The sequence below is a fragment of the Emydura macquarii genome, unplaced genomic scaffold (genome assembly GCF_026122565.2).
Source record: "Emydura macquarii macquarii isolate MOO-44397 ecotype Brisbane River unplaced genomic scaffold, CSIRO-AGI_Emac_v2 contig_302, whole genome shotgun sequence".
NCBI classification, from domain to species: domain Eukaryota; kingdom Metazoa; phylum Chordata; order Testudines; family Chelidae; genus Emydura; species Emydura macquarii.
In genome coordinates, this window is record NW_027130439.1 from 1339650 (window position 1) to 1358591 (window position 18942).

The 18942-nt window shown below is 39.0% G+C and overlaps 1 protein-coding gene across 2 annotated transcripts in view; it reads right to left on the bottom strand.

Annotated features, from left to right (window-relative positions):
- Positions 1 to 18942, bottom strand: part of DAPP1 (dual adaptor of phosphotyrosine and 3-phosphoinositides 1) — a 49070-nt gene that overhangs the window by 17931 nt on the left and 12197 nt on the right. The window contains exons 1-3 of one of the 2 annotated variants that reach the window (XM_067553788.1): positions 18758 to 18870; positions 11011 to 11133; positions 6220 to 6353 (exon numbers count right to left, since the gene is read on the bottom strand). In XM_067553788.1, the coding sequence (XP_067409889.1) occupies positions 6220 to 6353; positions 11011 to 11133; positions 18758 to 18849 (349 nt within the window). In that variant the 5' untranslated portion in view covers positions 18850 to 18870. Of the gene's footprint in view, positions 1 to 6219; positions 6354 to 11010; positions 11134 to 18757; positions 18871 to 18942 lie in introns of those variants that run through there. The other variant, XM_067553796.1, reaches the window with a different exon arrangement.

Here is an 18942-nt window from a genome sequence, read left to right on the forward strand (position 1 = left end):
TTGGGATGAAAGGCGTGAGAGGAAATCTTTAAAACAGTAAACCAGTGATGAAACAAAAATGAATCCAGATTTTCATTATTCAAAGCTAACAGAATAGAAGGACATAAATATCCGTAACTTGAAAACATCCTGTTTTCATTGGTATCTCACACCAAGATCCCTAACATTTAGGAAGTTACTAACCTAGCTTGTCTTCATTGTTTAAACTGCACCACCTGTTTTTAGTATATCTAGTCACACCTGTTTTTCTCCACACTTGGTTCATTCATTGTATAAGGTCCATTCCCAGAATGCTTGCTTCCAGTAGCCAATCCTTTAAAACCAGGGGAAACAACCAACTGCAGCTTTCAGGGGCCTATTTTAGCCAGAGATAGTGGATCACAGCTGGCTGTATATCTGGTAAGTATTCTAACTGGTAAGTATTTGGCTCATTTTTTAGTTTTCCTTAGCCTTTTCTTTCTAGGCTCAGCAAATTCCTTTCAGGGTGGCTTTTAAACCACACTCCAAGCTTCTCACACAGGCTCAAGTCACATAATTAATTAAACCCCTTTGCCAGCTAGCTGATCTGATAGCTAATAAGGCTACAGATATCCCAGATAGAACCTGCTACCTTCCCTCAAAGTAATGAAGAAACTAAGATACAGCAGGCTCTGTTAGAGGGAAAAGAATGATGACTCAGACATGCCTCTATTTGTCTATTCTTACTCCAGCAGGGCTAAAGGAATCTCTTTATCTAAGGAATCTACTGAGGTCAGCCAAAGGGACCAGTAACCTTTGATAATCAGAAAGGGCACTTCCATTCTCTTCTCTTACTCCTGAGCAGGTGACACATCCTCATGCTGCTATATAAATGTAAGACATTACTACTACTACTACTACTAATAATAATAATACACTTGGATAGATTTTTTTATCTATCTATCTCAAAGTGCTTTAAATGGTGAGTAAGCATTATCCCCATTGCATAGATAGGGAAAGTGAAACATCATCACATACTGAATCAATAGTAAAATCAGGAATAAAAACCAGATTCCTTGACTCCCAGTTTGCTAATCTATACAGTGGGTCACACAGTCTCAATAAAACAAAAACATATTATTCTGTTGTCAGTCAGTTTGTTCCAGTTAGCACTTTGACTTGGTTAAAATGTCTTGCCTTTAACATTTAACTTTGGTTTTTACGGTATCAGATTTTTTAAAACAATGTATTAATATTTTTGCTCACTCTGTCACTGCTTAGTGAAAGGATGTTTTAGATGTCATCAAGTATGTTATCCATATGTTGTTCAAACTAACCTTCATGGAACTATAATTAAACAGCGGAGAGTTTGTTTGCAGCAAAACACTAGCAAAGGAGCTCTCTAAAATTAGATCATGCTTCAGGTCCAATCTGCCTCACTACCCACATTTCGTTTTCTAATACTGTAAAGCTCACAAGCCTAGTTGAAAAAGATCAAAGAGACAATCCAAAACAGACTTTCAAAATGAGTGTTAATGATTTAAATTCTGCAGGTTAGCTATATTTTGCAAAAGGGGATGGGGGGAAAAAGAGAATTTGAATTGACTACTGTAGCTGACATTTGATCACAGAAACAGGGAAGCATGCAAATGTGATATGCTTAACTTGAGCTATGTGGTGTCGGTCAAGGGTCATAGTCAGTTTAATTCTCCCTAGCCCTGTGGAAAATTGCTTTTGCATTTAATAGGGATGGAACCAAGAGGCTTCTATTAGCAATTGCTTGAAATAATCCTACAGAATTGAATAGAGAGTGATATCCTGTGTATTAAGTTTAATAGAAAATGATATATTTGCTGCAAAATTGCATGCACTAGTTTAAACACTATAAAATTATAGTATTTTCTATTATGTTCTGTAACGTTTTTCCATAAGGAATATTTTATGTAGTGTCATTCAGTAAATACATAAGAAATAGAAATATCCAATTTAATCTGTAGCAAGACATTTTTGTGGTGTGTTGGGGTTTGGGTTTTACTGGTATGTATTTCTACTTTCCAACGAACCGGGATGGTCTGAAAACAGACAGAACAGGGAAATATCAGTATGTGACTGTTTCTTAGAAGTTTTAAGCTGATTAAGCCACAATTTGGTTTTCGTGTCCGGTTAATGACTTAAAGCTTACACATGGTTTTTAAAAACACTAATGGAGAACTGGGAAAGAATGCAAACAAACAGGAAAGCATAACCTTCTGACTATGTCAGTTTGGCAAGAAGACAGAAATATGATAGTGTATTGCTTCTACCCTTGTTACTGAAGTGAGCTTTTATAACAGTCCATTCTGTTCAAGAAACTGTCTCAGAGCAAATACTAGCCTGAATTACATTTGTTTGGATTTTGTGCATTTTCTGAAGTACAGGAAGAAGTGTACATGTTGGATTACTGAAGTAAAATCAGCACTGATGTGCACAGCTATTTGCAATGACTAATGAAGATATAGACAGAAATGAAGGTAGTTAGAATTATAATGCTTAGGTCCAATCCAGTGCAAAAGAACCCCTGAACCCATAGGCATCACTTCACAGGATCTCAGGGTCTTATGCAACTTCTAATCCATAGACTTCTAAACGCTTTACAAAACTTGGGTTTGTAATCTTCTCATCTGATAGGTAACTGAGGCACAGAGCATCTAAATGACTTAGCTAAGGTTTCACAGTGAGTTGATGATAAAGTGGAAAGGGAAATAAACTCTCCTGACTCAGTGATGCTCTCATCAGTGGGACTACACTAAAAACACATAACGGTTTAAAAGTGAGCACAAAACAACCATTAGTGTTGTAGACAAGTTACTAGAGCTGGTCACAAATGAGTTCAATACAATATTTCAAATATGTTTCCACTCTAAAGGGTTTGAAATCGAGCCATTTTTCATTTTTAAAAATATTTTTCACAACACTTTGCAAAACGTTTGTCTAAAACATCAGAAAAGTTATCAATTTTTTAATTTAATTTTGTTGTTTAATAAATAAAATTGCATTTACTGACAACCAGGGTTTTGGTAAATGGAAATTTTTAATTAAAAGGAACTTTTGGGAACATTTCTGGTAATGTCAACTTTTGTGACATTGTCATTTTCAGAAGTTTATTTTTAAATTAACTAACTTTTTGTTGAAAAAATGTCGACCGGCTCCATTAAGTTATACCCTCCTTACTCAGTAGCATGGAATTTAGGCTTGAGAACCATGTGATAGTTTGCCTTTTTTTCCTGCACCTCTACAACCTCTCAGAGCCCAAAATAACTCAACCTTAAAATGTAACAAAATATAAATTGGAGGGAGGGGGAAGAAGCCATTGAAAAATATTTCTATTTCCCTGTTGGTGATACTATGTGTTTATGAAGTCCTTTGTTTATAAACCAGCCAGAGGGGGGGAAAATAATTCAGTATCTTTGCTTATTGGGTCTCATTGCTGAGCTGTCAGTTCTATCATATAACATCCCATGCAAGCATTTTTTCAAAACAAAACAAGGATTATACAATTACTGTCCACTAGTGCATGAGCCAAAGTTTCCACATTATCTATCACTGAGTGAGAGCATGGACTGGGAGCTAGGAAACCTGGATTCTGTTCCCGGCTCTGCCATTGACTTGCTTTCTGACTTTGGGCCAGTTATTGCCTAATGACATTTACCTCCTTATGGGCAACAGCTAAGTATGTTTGCTTTGTTTGTTTTTTTTTAAAAAAGGCTGTGCTTGAACAGACAACTCACTGCTCCTTCTCCATTAAATCAGCCATTCCTCTACAGGCTGCTGCTATTAATCGTGTTTATTACAGTAGTGCCTAAGGACCAACCAAGGAGTTCTACATATAGGAAAATAAGGTGGAAGGGAGCAAGGTTGTTGGTGAGATACATTAAAACCCATTTCCAGCCTATAGCTTTGTCTGACTTAAACAGATGAAAGGGGTTTCACAGAGCTAGCAGAATCTGATTAGGGGCCTGAAGCCAACTGCTGAGCACATCATTCAGCACCAGGGATCCAGCTCACAGAGATCATATAGCAGCAAATCCTTATTCACTAATGGATGTAACACATGGAGTGAAGGAAGGAAAAATCATAATTTTCTACATGTCGTCTGAAATATTTAGAAGGTTAAACTTGCTGGTATATTTCTGACTTCAGAAAAGAATCTTCTCATAGCCCAAAATGTATATTTAGATTGAAACATTCTCCTGCTATACTTTAAATCAAAACAATTCTTACAAACTAGTACTTTGAAATGTCCTATAGTATGGTTGCATTTTTAAATAAACCTTTTAAACGATGTGATTGGATTAATACTTTTGTCTCAAATATACAAAAGGGCTTGAGTGACTATTTATTGATGTACATGCCATCACAGTAATTGCACCTGCAAATAATCATTTAGGTGTCTATCTGATCTTTTGCATGTACAATTACCACTTTTGCACATACAAATTATTTGCATATTTTTGCGCACACAATACTAAATTTTTGGCCCCTAATTATTAACACTTTTCTGCCTTACAAATGTTAATTAGTCTAGTAATTTCCACTGTGGAAATACTTTAAGTCTTAGCCTTATTTTAGAGCTATGAAAGCCAGAACAAGGAAGGCTGGCTCAAGGCCACAGAAGTGACCATGCCAGAGCTAGGATTAGAACTCATGAGTGCCTGGCAGCTAGACTTAAACTATACTTTTAGCACTAGACTATACCCCTCTTTCTCTCAGGATTAGTGCTAGAAATTTGAACTCCGTGTTTTAAATTTCATCCCTACAAGTAAGTTGGTCTATAATCTGATGGTAGGAAGAGTCTTTCTCCTTCTCCTTGACCCCATTCAAGCAGCAGCTGTCAGTTGAAATGGTCTGTGCTCTTCATATTTTAATAACACACTGATTAAGCAAATATGTAAAAACAAAAAAATCCCTGTTTCAGGACAGAGCAAATCAACAAACAGGCTGCTCTGCCCCAGCAGAGGAAAGGCAAAGGAGATTACTTGCTAATGGTGAGGTAGAGGGCATGTCAGCTGCAGGTGAGGTGAGGAAATCATTGTGGATGTCTGGGATGGAAAGTAATGGAAATAAACACTTGCATAGCTCTCTCCTTTCTTCGCTCTCACCCCCATCTCTCCATGGCTACTCTTTTGAAACGTTTAAATGTTATTTTGGGAGAGTCATCACATTATAGTGTGTAACCTTTTCTTGCTTAACCTATTAAAATCAAAAAGTGGGGTGGGAGTTTAAGGGTCTTATTCTCCTCAGCCATAGGCACATTCTGAATGCTTCTTCTGAGCGAAGATTGTGTTAGCCGCAAAGACTAGGCAACAACAGAAGCTTCTTATAGCATGTGATTGTTTTAACCTATCATGAATTTATTGTTAGACAAGTGCATAAATGAGCACAGGAATTTCACTGGTAAGTAGCAGCATGTGATCATCCTCTGTTCTCAGCAACCAATTCTTCTCTGAGAATAAATGAAAACTAACTCTATTGACTTCACTACTGACAGCAATTTCTATACTTCCGTGCCACATCCATCAAACTGCTCTAACCTGTTTCAGACACTGGCTAACTCTAACAGATACAAAGTTCTACCACAAGGTTCCATAAAACAGCTATGATTCCCTCCTTTCTCCAGGGTGGATCCAAGCACAGGTCTCTGTCTCAGAAATGGGAGACAGCCTCGGTATCAGGGTCTTATGTTCAGACTGATGGTGGCAAAATTGCCGCCGCTGGATCGATCTTTCTTGATTGATTGAGTGGTCAGTGAGACCTGCTCAATCGATCTGGAAGTTGACTGAGTAAGTCCACCCCCTCAAATAGCGTAGCGCTGAGCCGACGGGAAGCGCAGTGAGAACAGCACGCAGAAGGGAAGCAGAGCAGTTGACGTCAGTTACGCAAACTACGCAGAGTAGTTTGCATAACTCCCGTCAACTGCCACCGAATCACACGGTAAGTGTGAACCAGCCCTAAGTCTACCCTGACACCAAAACGGGCTTGTGTCCCAGGCTGGTAAAATCACAACCTGCTTCCCTTGGTTTGTGTTTAGATGAAACAGAAGGCATCCCTAAGGGATATTCACCTCTGGTACATTTAACATTGGCCCACCCAAATTAATATCTGAAGAGGAACATCTGAGCAACAAATACATCTGAGCAGGTTTTGAGTAAAAACGGCTGTCTGATGTGACTATGAAGTGGGTTCCCTAAAACCCCCTCCATACACACGACACACATTGTTTACCTGTCTCGCTTCCAATTAAAGGCTGGTTTGCAAAATGCATGACTAAGTCCTTCAAGCTAGGAAATTCATTAAAGCCAAACTTGAATGAAGACCCCGTACGCTCCACATGGAAATGTTTGACAGAATCTTTTGCTCTAAAAGAAAAAAGAAAATTGTCCAAATAAGTGAAGTTTGCAAATTAAGCAATGATGCTGAAGGAAAATGTAAACCCTTATTGCTTTGTGCATGCACAGCACCAACCATCTGAAGAACTCTGAACTTTATGAACGTTGGGACTGATTATCAAAAATACTGCATGTTCAGAGTTCCCATTCACTCCATTTGGAGTTGTAGGTGCTTGACACCTCTGAAAGTCAGGCCTATTAAGTAAGAACTGCAATGCCACTATGAGATGGGTTAAGTATTATCACTATTTTGCAGATGTGGTAATGAAAGCACAGAAAGGTTAAGTGACTTGATTCTGTCATTGGCTCACAATGTAACCTTAGACAAGACTAGAACCCAAGAATCCTTTCTCTTAGCTTCCTGCTCTAGCCATCAGGGTGCATGACCAGTTAGCAGCACTACTGCTAATTCTTAAGGTACAATCTTTCTGCTCAGTGTACGTTTTATTATTGGATAACATTTTCAAACATTAGGTGCGTAATTTAGGCACATTTAAAGGTGGCCTAACTTTTTTCAGCAGTCTCCCTAATCTCTTTATGAAGTCCCTTGTGTTACGGGTGCTCAGTACCTTTTGAAAATAATGCCTCCTTTATGTCTGTGACTAAATATTGATTTAGGAGCTTAATTTTAGGCATGCAGGTGTGAGAAATTCTTACTATTTACTTTCACTACCAAAGGCTCCAGTCAGAACAGGGGTTCCATTGTGCTAGGCACTATACAAATACACACAGGAAGACAATCTATATTTAAAAAAAATAAAAATTAAAAAAAAAAAATCAGTACAATACCATTCAGGACCACTTGACTGCATGTACAAAGAGCTATGCAAGTCCTAACTTCCTTGCTGGATGTTGTTCATCCATAAGGTAGTGAAGCAGCCTCTTAAAGTGAATCCTATTAACACTAGCACCTAAGATAGTCCAGAGAATCTTTAAAAGAAAAGGTTAGGAAAAAAGTTAACAAGAAACAAATACATTTAAAATAGTGGAGAAAAGGAGGGGGTATGAATTCCTAGGATTTTTCTCATCATTTAGTAGGAACTACTTTTCATAGTGGATAGTTACAATCCCTGAAATATTTGTAATGGGTCTTATTAATTACATTTAATTGAAAAAGCCATATTCTAAGCACATCTGGCCACTCCAAGTTGGGTATGCATTGGCTTTTTGTGCACCTCTTGTGGTTGAAAACATCTTATGCCTTCAGCCCCCCCACCCCTTCCCCAAATCACATAATGCACAAAAGGCATGTGCCGATGGCATGCTAGGGTGTATGCTGTCATGGCTTCTTGCTACAGTGAAGTCATGTTTTCATGTCTTCTCCTAATTTCACAGGAAATAGTGTGCCAATGAGAGTAGACTCTACTCATTTCTTAGTTCCTCTTTAGAGTTAGTGACTAACTAGGGGAAAAGACAATTTGTATGTGATCTCCCTCAGTAGCTTCAGACTGCAAATGTCAATCAAAATACCAAGTGATATCTGAGCATAGTTTCATACTGAAGCAACCCACTAATGATGACTGAGAGTCTGCACATGCGCACGTGTGTTAAATAAAGGATAGATAGAAAGTATTCAGGAAAGAAAAGCAACTATACACTAAGAAATAGGGCTGGTCAAAAAATGGTATGTTTTCCATAAAAAATATCTGAATACATTTAAAACTTTACATTTTGAAATGAAAATTAGCTTCATCAAAAAAATCCAAGGAAAAACTTAGAGTGAAACGAGCATTTTTCATTTTGTTTGAAATTTTTCACAGGATCCTTCAATTAACCAAATTATCGTTTAAAAGAGATTTTTTTTTCACTTTTTAATGTTTATTTGAATCAAACATTTGCAATTCATTTTGCTGAAAAATCAAAAATCAAGGGAAATTTTTGTTAAAAATTTCCTTTTCCTTTGACAAGCCATTTTTTGTATTTTAAAAAAAAATTGACCAGTTCTACTGAGGTATCTGTTGATCCACAGCATCAAAAGATGGAAGCAGACATTTATATCAGACTGTAAAGAACTTGGAGAACTAAATTTAATTATTCCTTGACTCAGAGTTTTGGGTGCTAATTTTTCACATCAAGCCAGTTTTCATCCATACACCGCATCCAAAGATGACACTTTTGTATAAGAATAAAAAATGCAGATAAATTAAACTAGTATGTATCACTCAAAGACTTAGTCTGGTTTCATCTTCTAAATAACATTCCCTCAAAAGGAATTTGCTAAATGTTTGGTTTGTGCATTTCTTCCTCTCCTTCACAGTGCAATCAGCATCTACTTTGGCAGATATGTCTCTTCATAATAAGTTATTACATGCATCTCTGAAGGAACCATCAATGGGCATCCAAGAGATCAGGGCAGACGAGTTGTCAGTGAAACTTAATGACTATTGGACTGATTCTCTACTCCATTAACCACTTCTGTGCTGGAGTAACTCCACTGACTTCAATAGAGATATACCAGCATAAAAGTGCTATAATGGAGAAAAGAATCGGAGATCCTGGACTGTGATTTTTATTTCAGCTAATAAAGTAATAAATCAATGACACTATCAATTTTTTACTACACAATTTTCAAGGATGAATAAACCCTTCCAGATATTATAAACTTAGAGTTAGGGAGCTATTTTCTTTTTATCAGTTCTTTACAAATATTTAATTCTTCAGTTAGCAACCCTTTTTAAATACATTTTTTGGTTTATATATAACTTTCAGATTGTCATGCAAAACTGGCTTGGATTTTTTGAGAAATTGCCAGTGGCAGGAGCTTATTTCAAACAGTGCTTAATTTTTTCTGCTAATTAAAAAATATTCAGGCCGACAAGATATTGTACCCTTTTAAAAAAAAAAAATTACCTTCCATTTTTAACAAATGTTCCTTACGGTTTTCCTTTTCATGTTCTTTACACTTATGCACATGTTATCATTACTTATTGTTTGTGTTGCAGTACTTCCTACAGGCCCTAATCAATGCCCCATTGTGCTAGGCACTGTATAAATGAGGGTGTTTATTTTTTTAAGGCATTCCCCACCCCACAGAGCTCAGTCTGGGAGCATGTCTGTACTGAAGATATTGGTGCTGGTGTCTTTACACTGATCACAAAACTGGCCTTTACAAGTGCAGCTGACCTTGGTTTCGAAGTGCAATATATTACAATGATGCCAGACAATGCATAAACGGCAAGTCTTTAATTTGAAGGGTGTGTCGGATGTTCTTGTCTGCAAGTTATTCATAGCCGTTCATGCAATGTCCTGAATACAACCTGTAACTGCAAGTGTCTTTCCCTGCCCATGTGCTGTGAGTTTGTTTGAAACAAGCCACGTGGCAAACCAGATTATAAAATGCAGCTTCACCAACTCCATCTTGAGTTGTTCCAGAGGTAGGAAGCTGGAATGAAAACATGTACAACTGAAGCTTTGATACAAAAGACTGAGGCCCATCCAGGTACTGGATGTACACCAGAGGAACTGTACAAGCTTGTGAACTCCACAGTTCTGCTGCGAATCTGATATAGATGGACTTTAAAGTCCCTGTATGCATCTGATTGCTTTGACCATTTAACGTTCTTAGTTTTTCCTTTTATAATAAACCTTTAGTTTTAGTTACTAAAGTTTGGCTGGCAGCGTGGTATTTTGTGTAAGATCCAAACTTACATTGATCTGACAATGTGGCTTCATCACCTTTGGGGATGAGAAGAACACTTTGGTAAAGGGAATAGAGTTTTAAATAATTTATCTCTTTACTGGACCCAGCTGCTGATTGAGAGCCAGAGACTGAAATGCTATAAAGGCGGCTGTGTATTTCTAGTTTTAGCTTCTTGATAACCAGTGTAGGAAATCAGGAGCAATGTTTGTGACTGGTTGGGGACTCTAACTTCAGTGTTAGCCACCAGTTCTGGCAGAATCTGCTCTCCTATTGAAGCATGCCCTGACCTTGGCATTTTCAAGTGGGCTACACTAGGCACAGACGGGTCACACATTCCCTTTAAAATCCTGTTGTGTCCTAGTTACTGTGAGCTAAAGCTCCTTAAATCACGACACTGACTCAGCAGTTAAGTATATAAACTTTTAGCATCTTGGCTCTGTATGGGCTACATCCTCAATTGGTGGGAAAAGCTGGGAAGGGCCTCAGGGGGTACGTCTTGGTGTTCCTAGGTTGTGATCAGGATATAATCTGGAGAAGTTATCTCCAGGCTACTAAAGTTAATTGCTGTGTTTACTACCGTAAACTGCTTACCATAGAGCCTTTCTTCTCACTTCAGTCCGTCTCCGTTTATTATTATGACTGCTAATCTAATTGACTTTACCATGATCGAGGTTTTTTAAGTGATTTGAACAATGTTTAATTTTAAAGCGGTTCATGGAATGAAGCACCTCCCAGAAAGATGAACTCTTATGAACTTCTGAAGCTGGGCACAAATATTAGGAGGTGGGATATTATTCAGTGGGATTTCACTCTGTCACAGCTTACTGGTCAACCTTTTTTGATGATCAGATCACAAACTATTAATATGGTTATTATAAATTAATATCGCAATCCATGTTGCAAACATATGGTGGCAAGTGAAGGATACTTATAACTGGTGATAATGTAGAGTCATGTAAGTTAATTCAGTTTTTTCCCATATTGTACCTTACTGAGAGAGAATACAGGTCAATCCTTTCATTACTCTTCCTTAAGAGATAGCTTCCATCACATCCATTGGAAAGAAGAAGAGCCTCTGCTGCATGGCGGGTGAGATTATCGTGATACCACCTAGCAAGACACAATCGTTAAAGCTTCACTCAATTTTGGTTGACATGTAGTAAGTTGTGAAGCAATAACTCTACAGTTGGGGCTGCAAACAGTTCTCTGTTATAATCCTGAACAATCGCACCTGCAAATGCCCATGCTCATGTCACATGCGTGTGCGTGCTTGCTTGCTCGTGCTCTCTCTCTCTCAGGCACACATGCGCACACACATGCACACATTTTGTAGGACAACTCCTTTTGGCCTGGAAATTTTCAAGATGTCTTTTTAGAAAGTTTGAAAGAAATTGGTTCAGACATTTTTTTCAGTTAATAAATCAACATGATTCTGACGCTTGGGGGTTGGAGAAGGGAAAGTCTAGCCTTTTTGTTCAATTATATCTCATTTTATATTTTAAATATCCAAACCTCCTGCAGTTAGATCTTCCAAGGAACTAGTTCAGACTTTGTTTGAAAACCCCAAATGTAACTGTAAAGCCACTTGCTTCCTTCCATTGAGTAATGCAGGGGGTAACAAATTGTGGCATACTAGGGGAAAAAATCCAAGTTCTTCCAACTTAATCAAACTGGGCCTTGAGACACCATAGTGAATAGGAAAATTGTGGGGGACAGACCCAAAGCAGGGCAGAGTAGGAACTCGTGAGAACCCTGGTTTCCACAGCATGCTTCTTTCAAGTCTAGGTCAATTTCTGATTTGAAATCCACCCAAAAGTTACTACTGTTCTCACCAACAGTTAGTATCTCTTGGGCAGTGAAATTCCACCTTCAGAAGGGGGGGGAAGGGTGCTGTAGTGATGAGTCGCTTTAAGCTATTGTACTGTTAACTGAACCACTCCAGTAGTTCTTAAAGTAAGACAAGCACACAAGCTCTTACCATGTGGAGCAGGCTGTTGGTACATGGTTGGTAAAACAACATCAGCCCTCCACTGAGCTGACTGTATTTCCTTCCCAAAGACTCCGTAGAAGAAGCCAACAGAGTTGGGTAGCCTGTTGTACAGAACCTCTGCATGGATGCCCTTGCCTCATGCAGATTGTGATCACCTCCATCTTGGAGACTCCATCTACTTGTCTCTGGGCAAAGATTCTGATTCAGGCTTTAAGCAGGAGACCTGGACCCATACTGCATCAGTTATTGAGGGGACACTAGTGGAACCCCAGGAAAGGATTGCAGGAGCTAGGCTGGAAGCAACTCAGCCACAGGGAAAGAGCAGTCCACAGGGTTCAACTTAACCTGTGCTCAGCTTCATGCTGTGTGAATCAAACCCAGACGGGCACGTTGTGGGGGCTCTCTAGGATAAATTCAGTACCAGTTTTTAGGATGTAGAGTGTTTTCCCAGGTGGAAGCAATCTCCACACCCTGCATGCAGGCTTTATCCTAAGGAACTTTGCAGGGCAACCTTGGGTAACCTCATTATACAAGTGGGAGTCATGGAGTTTAAGGCCATAAGGAACCACCAGATCACCTAGTCTGACATTCTGTGTCACCAGGCAACTGGTCCAATTTCAGTCGTTGAGTTTAAAATGCAAAGTATCCCAACCTGCAGGAGACTAAACAGTGTGCTACAGACAGGGAATAGCAAGGTAGGGGACTGATTAAGTGAGATATACCCAGATAATTGTGGAAAGTGGCCAGTACCCCATGATGCAGAGGAAAATGAAACTCCCAAAGTCATCGCCCATATGAGCTATGGGGAAAAATCCTGCCCGACCCCAGTTAGGGTGATCAGTTAGACACTGAATGTGTGAACAAGAACAGTCACCCATGCACCTTAGAGAGAAAATGCTCAGTGCCACCTCAGAGCACTGGCCAGCCCCACCCAATGTCCCATCTCCTGCTGGGCCATTCCTGATGCGGTGGAGGGAGGAGATTTAAAAAAATAAATAAAAAATGGAATACAGTGGGGGGGCGAAATCCCTTCTTGACCCTTACAGGTGCCTGGCTGAGGCTCTGAACCATGAGCTTTTAGGAATATAAGAGGCGAGATGAAAGGGACCCTCTCACAGGGCTGCTGGGCTCTACCATCACAAGCAAGTCTGTCCTACAATCCATAAATCTGTCTGGGTTTCTCTTAATTAGTGAAGCTGTTTGCCCCCACGACTCCTATGGGGAGGCTGTTCCACAACCTCACTCCTCTAATGGTTAGAAACCTCCTAATTTGCAACCTGAGTTTGATCAGGGCTAGTTTATATCCATTTGTTCTTGTGCCAACATTGCCCTTCAGTAGGGTGACTAGATAGCAAGTGTAAAAAATCGGGCTGGGGGTAATAGGCACCTATATAAGAAAAAGCCCTGAATATTGGGACTGTCCCTATAAAATCAGGACATCTGGTCATACTATCCTTTAGCTTTAATAGCTCTTCACCTCCCTGATGTGTACCTCCTGATCTAGCTATAAAGAGCTATCATATCCCCTTTCAGCCTTCTTTCTGCTAGGCTAAACCAGCCAAGTATCCTCTCATAAGAGCAATGGCTATATTCTAAAGGCCTCAATAAGCATTCAGAACTGGACAATGAAAACACAGCTGGTGAGAAGTGCACCCTGGATTTATTTACACCACCAAGAGGTTAAGAAAAGGGTGGATAAACAAATGCAATGCAAATAGTATATAAAATCAGAAGCCAATTTGCCACCTGTTCAGCTCCACTGATGTTCATGGCATTGGGAGCCCTGACATGATGAGCTGCTAGAATTTTAAGCACTATGTCATACAATTTTGCTCAGTGCCTTGTTCGCTCAAAAAGCTCAGTGGCAGCTGCTCCCCTCTAGGGCTCCCAACATTGCTCGGTGGGGCTGGACCAGTGGTAGCAACAGTGAACATTTTCCACAATTTCCCCCTAGTGTGGACTGGGTCATAGCAGAACAAAGGGTGTTTGGAGCCAGACAACATTTAATGCATTAGCTTCTGTAAATAACAGGCTTACATTAGATACACTGTTATGACAAACAGCCTTTCAGCATGGATATTAAGAAGGGATGATCCTCTGATGGAAAATCTAATAGTAGTATTCTCCTGGAATGTATTGTGCTCATCTTACGCTTTTGACTCAAGTAACGCTCAAGATTATTTAAACTGAAAGGGAACCACCAATGACTTTTTATTCTATTTTTCCAGTTTGTACACTCTGTGCATTTGACAGCACTTTGTGTATAGAAATGGACTAAGTGAACAGACCCTTTCAGACATCAACGGGCAAGCAGAAAAACACTTATTTTAAAAAAAATCAAGGTAGACTGTTTAAAAGCTGCTCTCTCAGAAAATGAATTTTAAAAACCCAAGTTGACAATGTATCACTAAATACTTAATCACAGCTCATTGGTTGTAGTTTCTACAAAAATCTAAGTAATTTGCAGGACTGAAGGAAAATAATTTTCTCACAGACCTAGATTTAGGTGGAAGAAATTTCTTTGCCCTTTTCGAGATCTGTCTGCTATGTTCTAAATCTGTATTTCCTGAAATGTGTTTTCAGTGGTACACTTCCTCTTTTGGGCAAATGTCTCATGCAGCACATAATACTGTAGCCAAAAAGACAATGGTGTTAAGAAAACCCCTTAAACTAATGCATCATCTCAGCAACCCAATTCATCCAAATCATTAAACAGACTGCAGACAAATAGATCTGTCTTGATTTAAAATCTTTAGTGGAGGAAGTATAACTTTTTTCAAAGGAGGGAAAGGGAGTGAAATTATTCTGTCATCTAAAAATGTTAAGTAGTCTTTTCTATAGCTGGGACGCGGTCCTGCAAAGTTCTGGCTCCAGTCCAGCAAAGTATTTAAGAACATTCTTAATTTTAAGCACATGAGTAACCTCAGCGATTCCCATTGGGAAGACATTTTGTGGGATGTAGGTTACCTGGCTTAATGTCTGGAAGAAGGTAACAGAGAATAGAGAAAATCAGAATAGAAAGGGGGCAGTGGATCAATTGGAAGATCTCACCGAAATTGTCCTGGTACAACTTAAGGGTAGACTGGATACCAAAAAAGGGCACAGACCCTACAGGCCCAACTGCCAAACCCTGTTAAAGGCCCTGCACCTAAATATGAAAACTGTCCACATATAAAATGTCTAAAAATGAGTAGGAGAGGAGAGAATACAATATCTGGCAGTCACATGGTAGGGTGGGCCCTGTAAGAGGGAACTGATCCAGAACACCTGTGCCTCATTACCGGCTTCACATGGCATCTGAGAGAGAGCAGCTGGTCTCTATAAACAAAGGGAAACAGAAAAGAAGCTGTGGTAGAGGCCATAGATGGGAGGCCATGAGTAGGCGCATGTAGGAGACCCTTAACTAGCTAGGAAGGGCTGCCAACACTAGGCAAACAGAAGCCTGAGAAGAGCTGCCAACAGCAGGTTGCAGGGGAGAAGAAAAGAACCCTCCAGCTAGGAAGGTCGGGGAGTGGCCTGCTAAAAGCAGGGAATTGAGTTGAACTTTGTAGACTTTATTGGGGGGCTTTGAGTTTTGTTCTGAGCTTTGATGTTCATAAATCCAGACCCTAAGGAGGGTCGGAAAACAGAGAGAGATGCTTGTGTGTGGAGTTTGAGGATCTCTGGTGAGAGGGAATGAAATAGGGTGCTGGAGAGCCACCACAGCCAAAAAGGGGCCCTCATGAGGCAGCCAGTCCACAGACTGGCAAGTGAAACTATTCCTGCTAATCAATAAATTACTAGTGATACTGTGGTGTCTTAAGAGAGAATTGGGATTTAAAGGATGTGCTAGGCATGATCTGGGTTATCTTTTTGTTTTGAAACCTAAGGAAATCTGAGTTTAGCAGGGGGGTTTCCTTTCTTTGGTCTGTATATGCAAGAAAAGTTATTGGGACAAATTCTGGTCTCGGCTACACCAACAATGCATATAGTTTTAATTTAGACCAATGGAACTGAAAGCAGAAGTTGTACAACAGCATTTCCTGGCATTCATGATACAGCAGTCACTAAACTGGCACATGTTAACAAGGTGTCCCCCTTTTCTCCTCATTCATCAGTGCGAATCAATATTTAAATGAACGCGTCCTACAAAGTTTGAATTATAATTTAAGAATGCTGCTTGAGACCTATTTAAGAAGTAAAGACCAGTTAGTCAGTATGTCACCTTACTAAAAAAGACTTCACAATTTTAAACCCTGTGGAAGACAAGATCCCAATGAAACATAATGCAGCTAGAAACTTAACACTAACAAGATTGTTTGGGTTTAGGATCTGCTCAGAGAACCACCTACACAGTGTGCAATAAAACATAATGCATATTGAAAGATCAAAGCATCATCCTTTACAACACCTGTTAGCCAAAATGGGCTTTGTAACTAAGCCCCAGAATGACTAACAGTCAAAGGTCAAATCTGTGTTGTTCCAACACCATGGTGATGAGATCAGTGTACACAGTCCTAGAGCTGGAAGAAAGGACAATGTTTTTTTGGAGGAGGGGGGAATTTAATGTAAAATGTTTCCTTACTTCATTCTGTGATCAAGAAACACAGGCTTTTCCCCTAAAATGTCCAGAACATATCTATTCTCATATTGAAGGCATGTTAAACTTGAAGTTGTTCATGTGCACTATTGTTCATTCAAGATAAATGAGAAATTTCAAAAGGACATCTTTCTGAGATTTAAAAATGAGCCATTTTCCCTTTCAAATACAGTTTCTTTTCAAGCACAAAAAATGAAATAGTTTTAATGAAAGGGGACTGTTTAAAAATATTGAAAATTAAATGGGAAAACTTAACTTTCATAAATTAAAGGGTTTGTGGGTTTTCTAGTTTTTGTTCAAAATGTTCTCACACCTTTGATTGTATCTATTTTGGCTTTTAGGTGGAGGTATTATTTTGGAGAGTGTTTGTATTCCAAAAAAGCCATCACACAAACAAAAATCCGTTAAATCCTAGTATGGTCATCCTAGTCAACTCATAAGGAATGTATAAATGGATGTAGCAATATCAATTGGCAGCTACCAAAACAACTGTGTCAGACTTAGTAGAATTACTTTCTTTTTGCTCTCTGGCACAATGAAAGGTCTCAGTAATTTAGCAATTAAATTTTTATTATTGACTGATCCTTGAGATGGTCACTCAAAATCTGTTTTCTTTGGCCTACAGCGTATATTTAGAAATAACCTTTTTTGTTAAAGCCTGCAAACAAATCAAATATTTTTCACGCAAATATCACCAGGAAAATCTGTAAATGGCCATATATGCATGTAAATAGATTATTTGCTCTTCTGTCATAGTAATTATATACACAAATGTAAGTAAAAAATAAAATGTGTCTCTTAAAGGAAAACTGGACCCCGTTTTCCTCAAGTCAGCAGTGTGGATGTTCAAAAGGTCAGAATTCATCTCAGTACAACTCAGCTATGAAATGCATTTGACAAAAAAGTTTTTAATTACACTTGGCATTGCTGCTAGTGCTGGTCACCTGTTTGCAAAGGGAGTTGTGTGTGACGCGGGCCATGGGGCTCTCCACTATCAAAGGGCTGTAGATCAGTTTCTGACCTGCACTAACCTTGATTTAACAATCAGTAGAAATATTTTAATGTTAAATATATATCTACAATGCATTAAACCTTTTTAAACTCCACATTTTTATATTGTTCTTTCTTTATTTATACTGCAATAGTGCCTAGGAGCCTCGCTTACGTCCCACTGTGCTAGGCATTGTGCAAACAGTCAATTATAGTTGTTAATATTAAAATATTAAAACAAGATCAAGACATCCTTTTACTGTCTCTCACAGTGAACTCCTCTACCTCTGCACACTTTTAACCACACAGAAAGCTCATTAAAGCATCCTTGGTTAATCTGGGGAGCCACCAAGAGCCAATTTTTATTTACAATACAGATAATCGTCAACTCAATTTGTGCATCTTCAGGAAAACCCCATTTCATTTTGGAAATAAACTTTCAGCCAAACCCCTTGCATGTGACTGAAGAAAAGCAGTATAAAATAAAGCCATGGTTGTGTATAACTGGGTTCCAAAAAAGAATCCGATAACTTCATGAAGGATAGGCCCATCAATGACCATTAGTCAACATGGTCAGGGATGGATCCTCCCCCCTAGCTCCCCGCCCATGCTCCAGGTGTCCCTAAACCTCTGACTGCTAGAAGCTGGGACTGGTCGACAGGATGGATCACTCCATAATTGCCCTGTTCTGTTCACTCCCTCTGAAGCAGCTGGCACCAGCCACTGTCAGAAGACAGGATACTGGATTACATGGACCACTGGTGCCCCGTATGGCCATTCTTAAATTCTTATGTGAATAAACAGTTCATTCTAAGTATGTCTGCATATTACAGTACACTTGCTAATCACACATTGATAAATACGATTTTTGGATGTGAATATAGTACATCCAGCTAAGAGACGTGGTCCACATTAACATCTATGTGATGCCTGAAGCAGACAACTAGATTAGGGAATTCCCGCTAGTTCAGTGGCTTCTTAAATACAGAAGGGATTGGGCCAACCCGAGAGGGAAACAATGTGTAGGTGGAGAAGGCAATTTATATTCTTCACTGATAATTTAAAACAAGTATTGCTTATGTTATGAGGAGGAAACTAATATTGCTGATAGTATTATCTAAAATGAAAAGACAGTTTATTGTTAAAGTATCTGTCTCTTTGAATGCATCACTAACCTCAGCCACATGTAATTCCAGTTCTTCACTTTCTTTGAATACACTGAAAAACATCTTATGTGACATTTGTTTGAATTTGCATCAAGGTGCATTTTGTCTTGAGTTATGTACACTTCCGAGAGAAATGTTTTTTTGTAAGGTCCATCCAAAAATAACTTCCCTACTTTACTCAGAATAAATAGCTT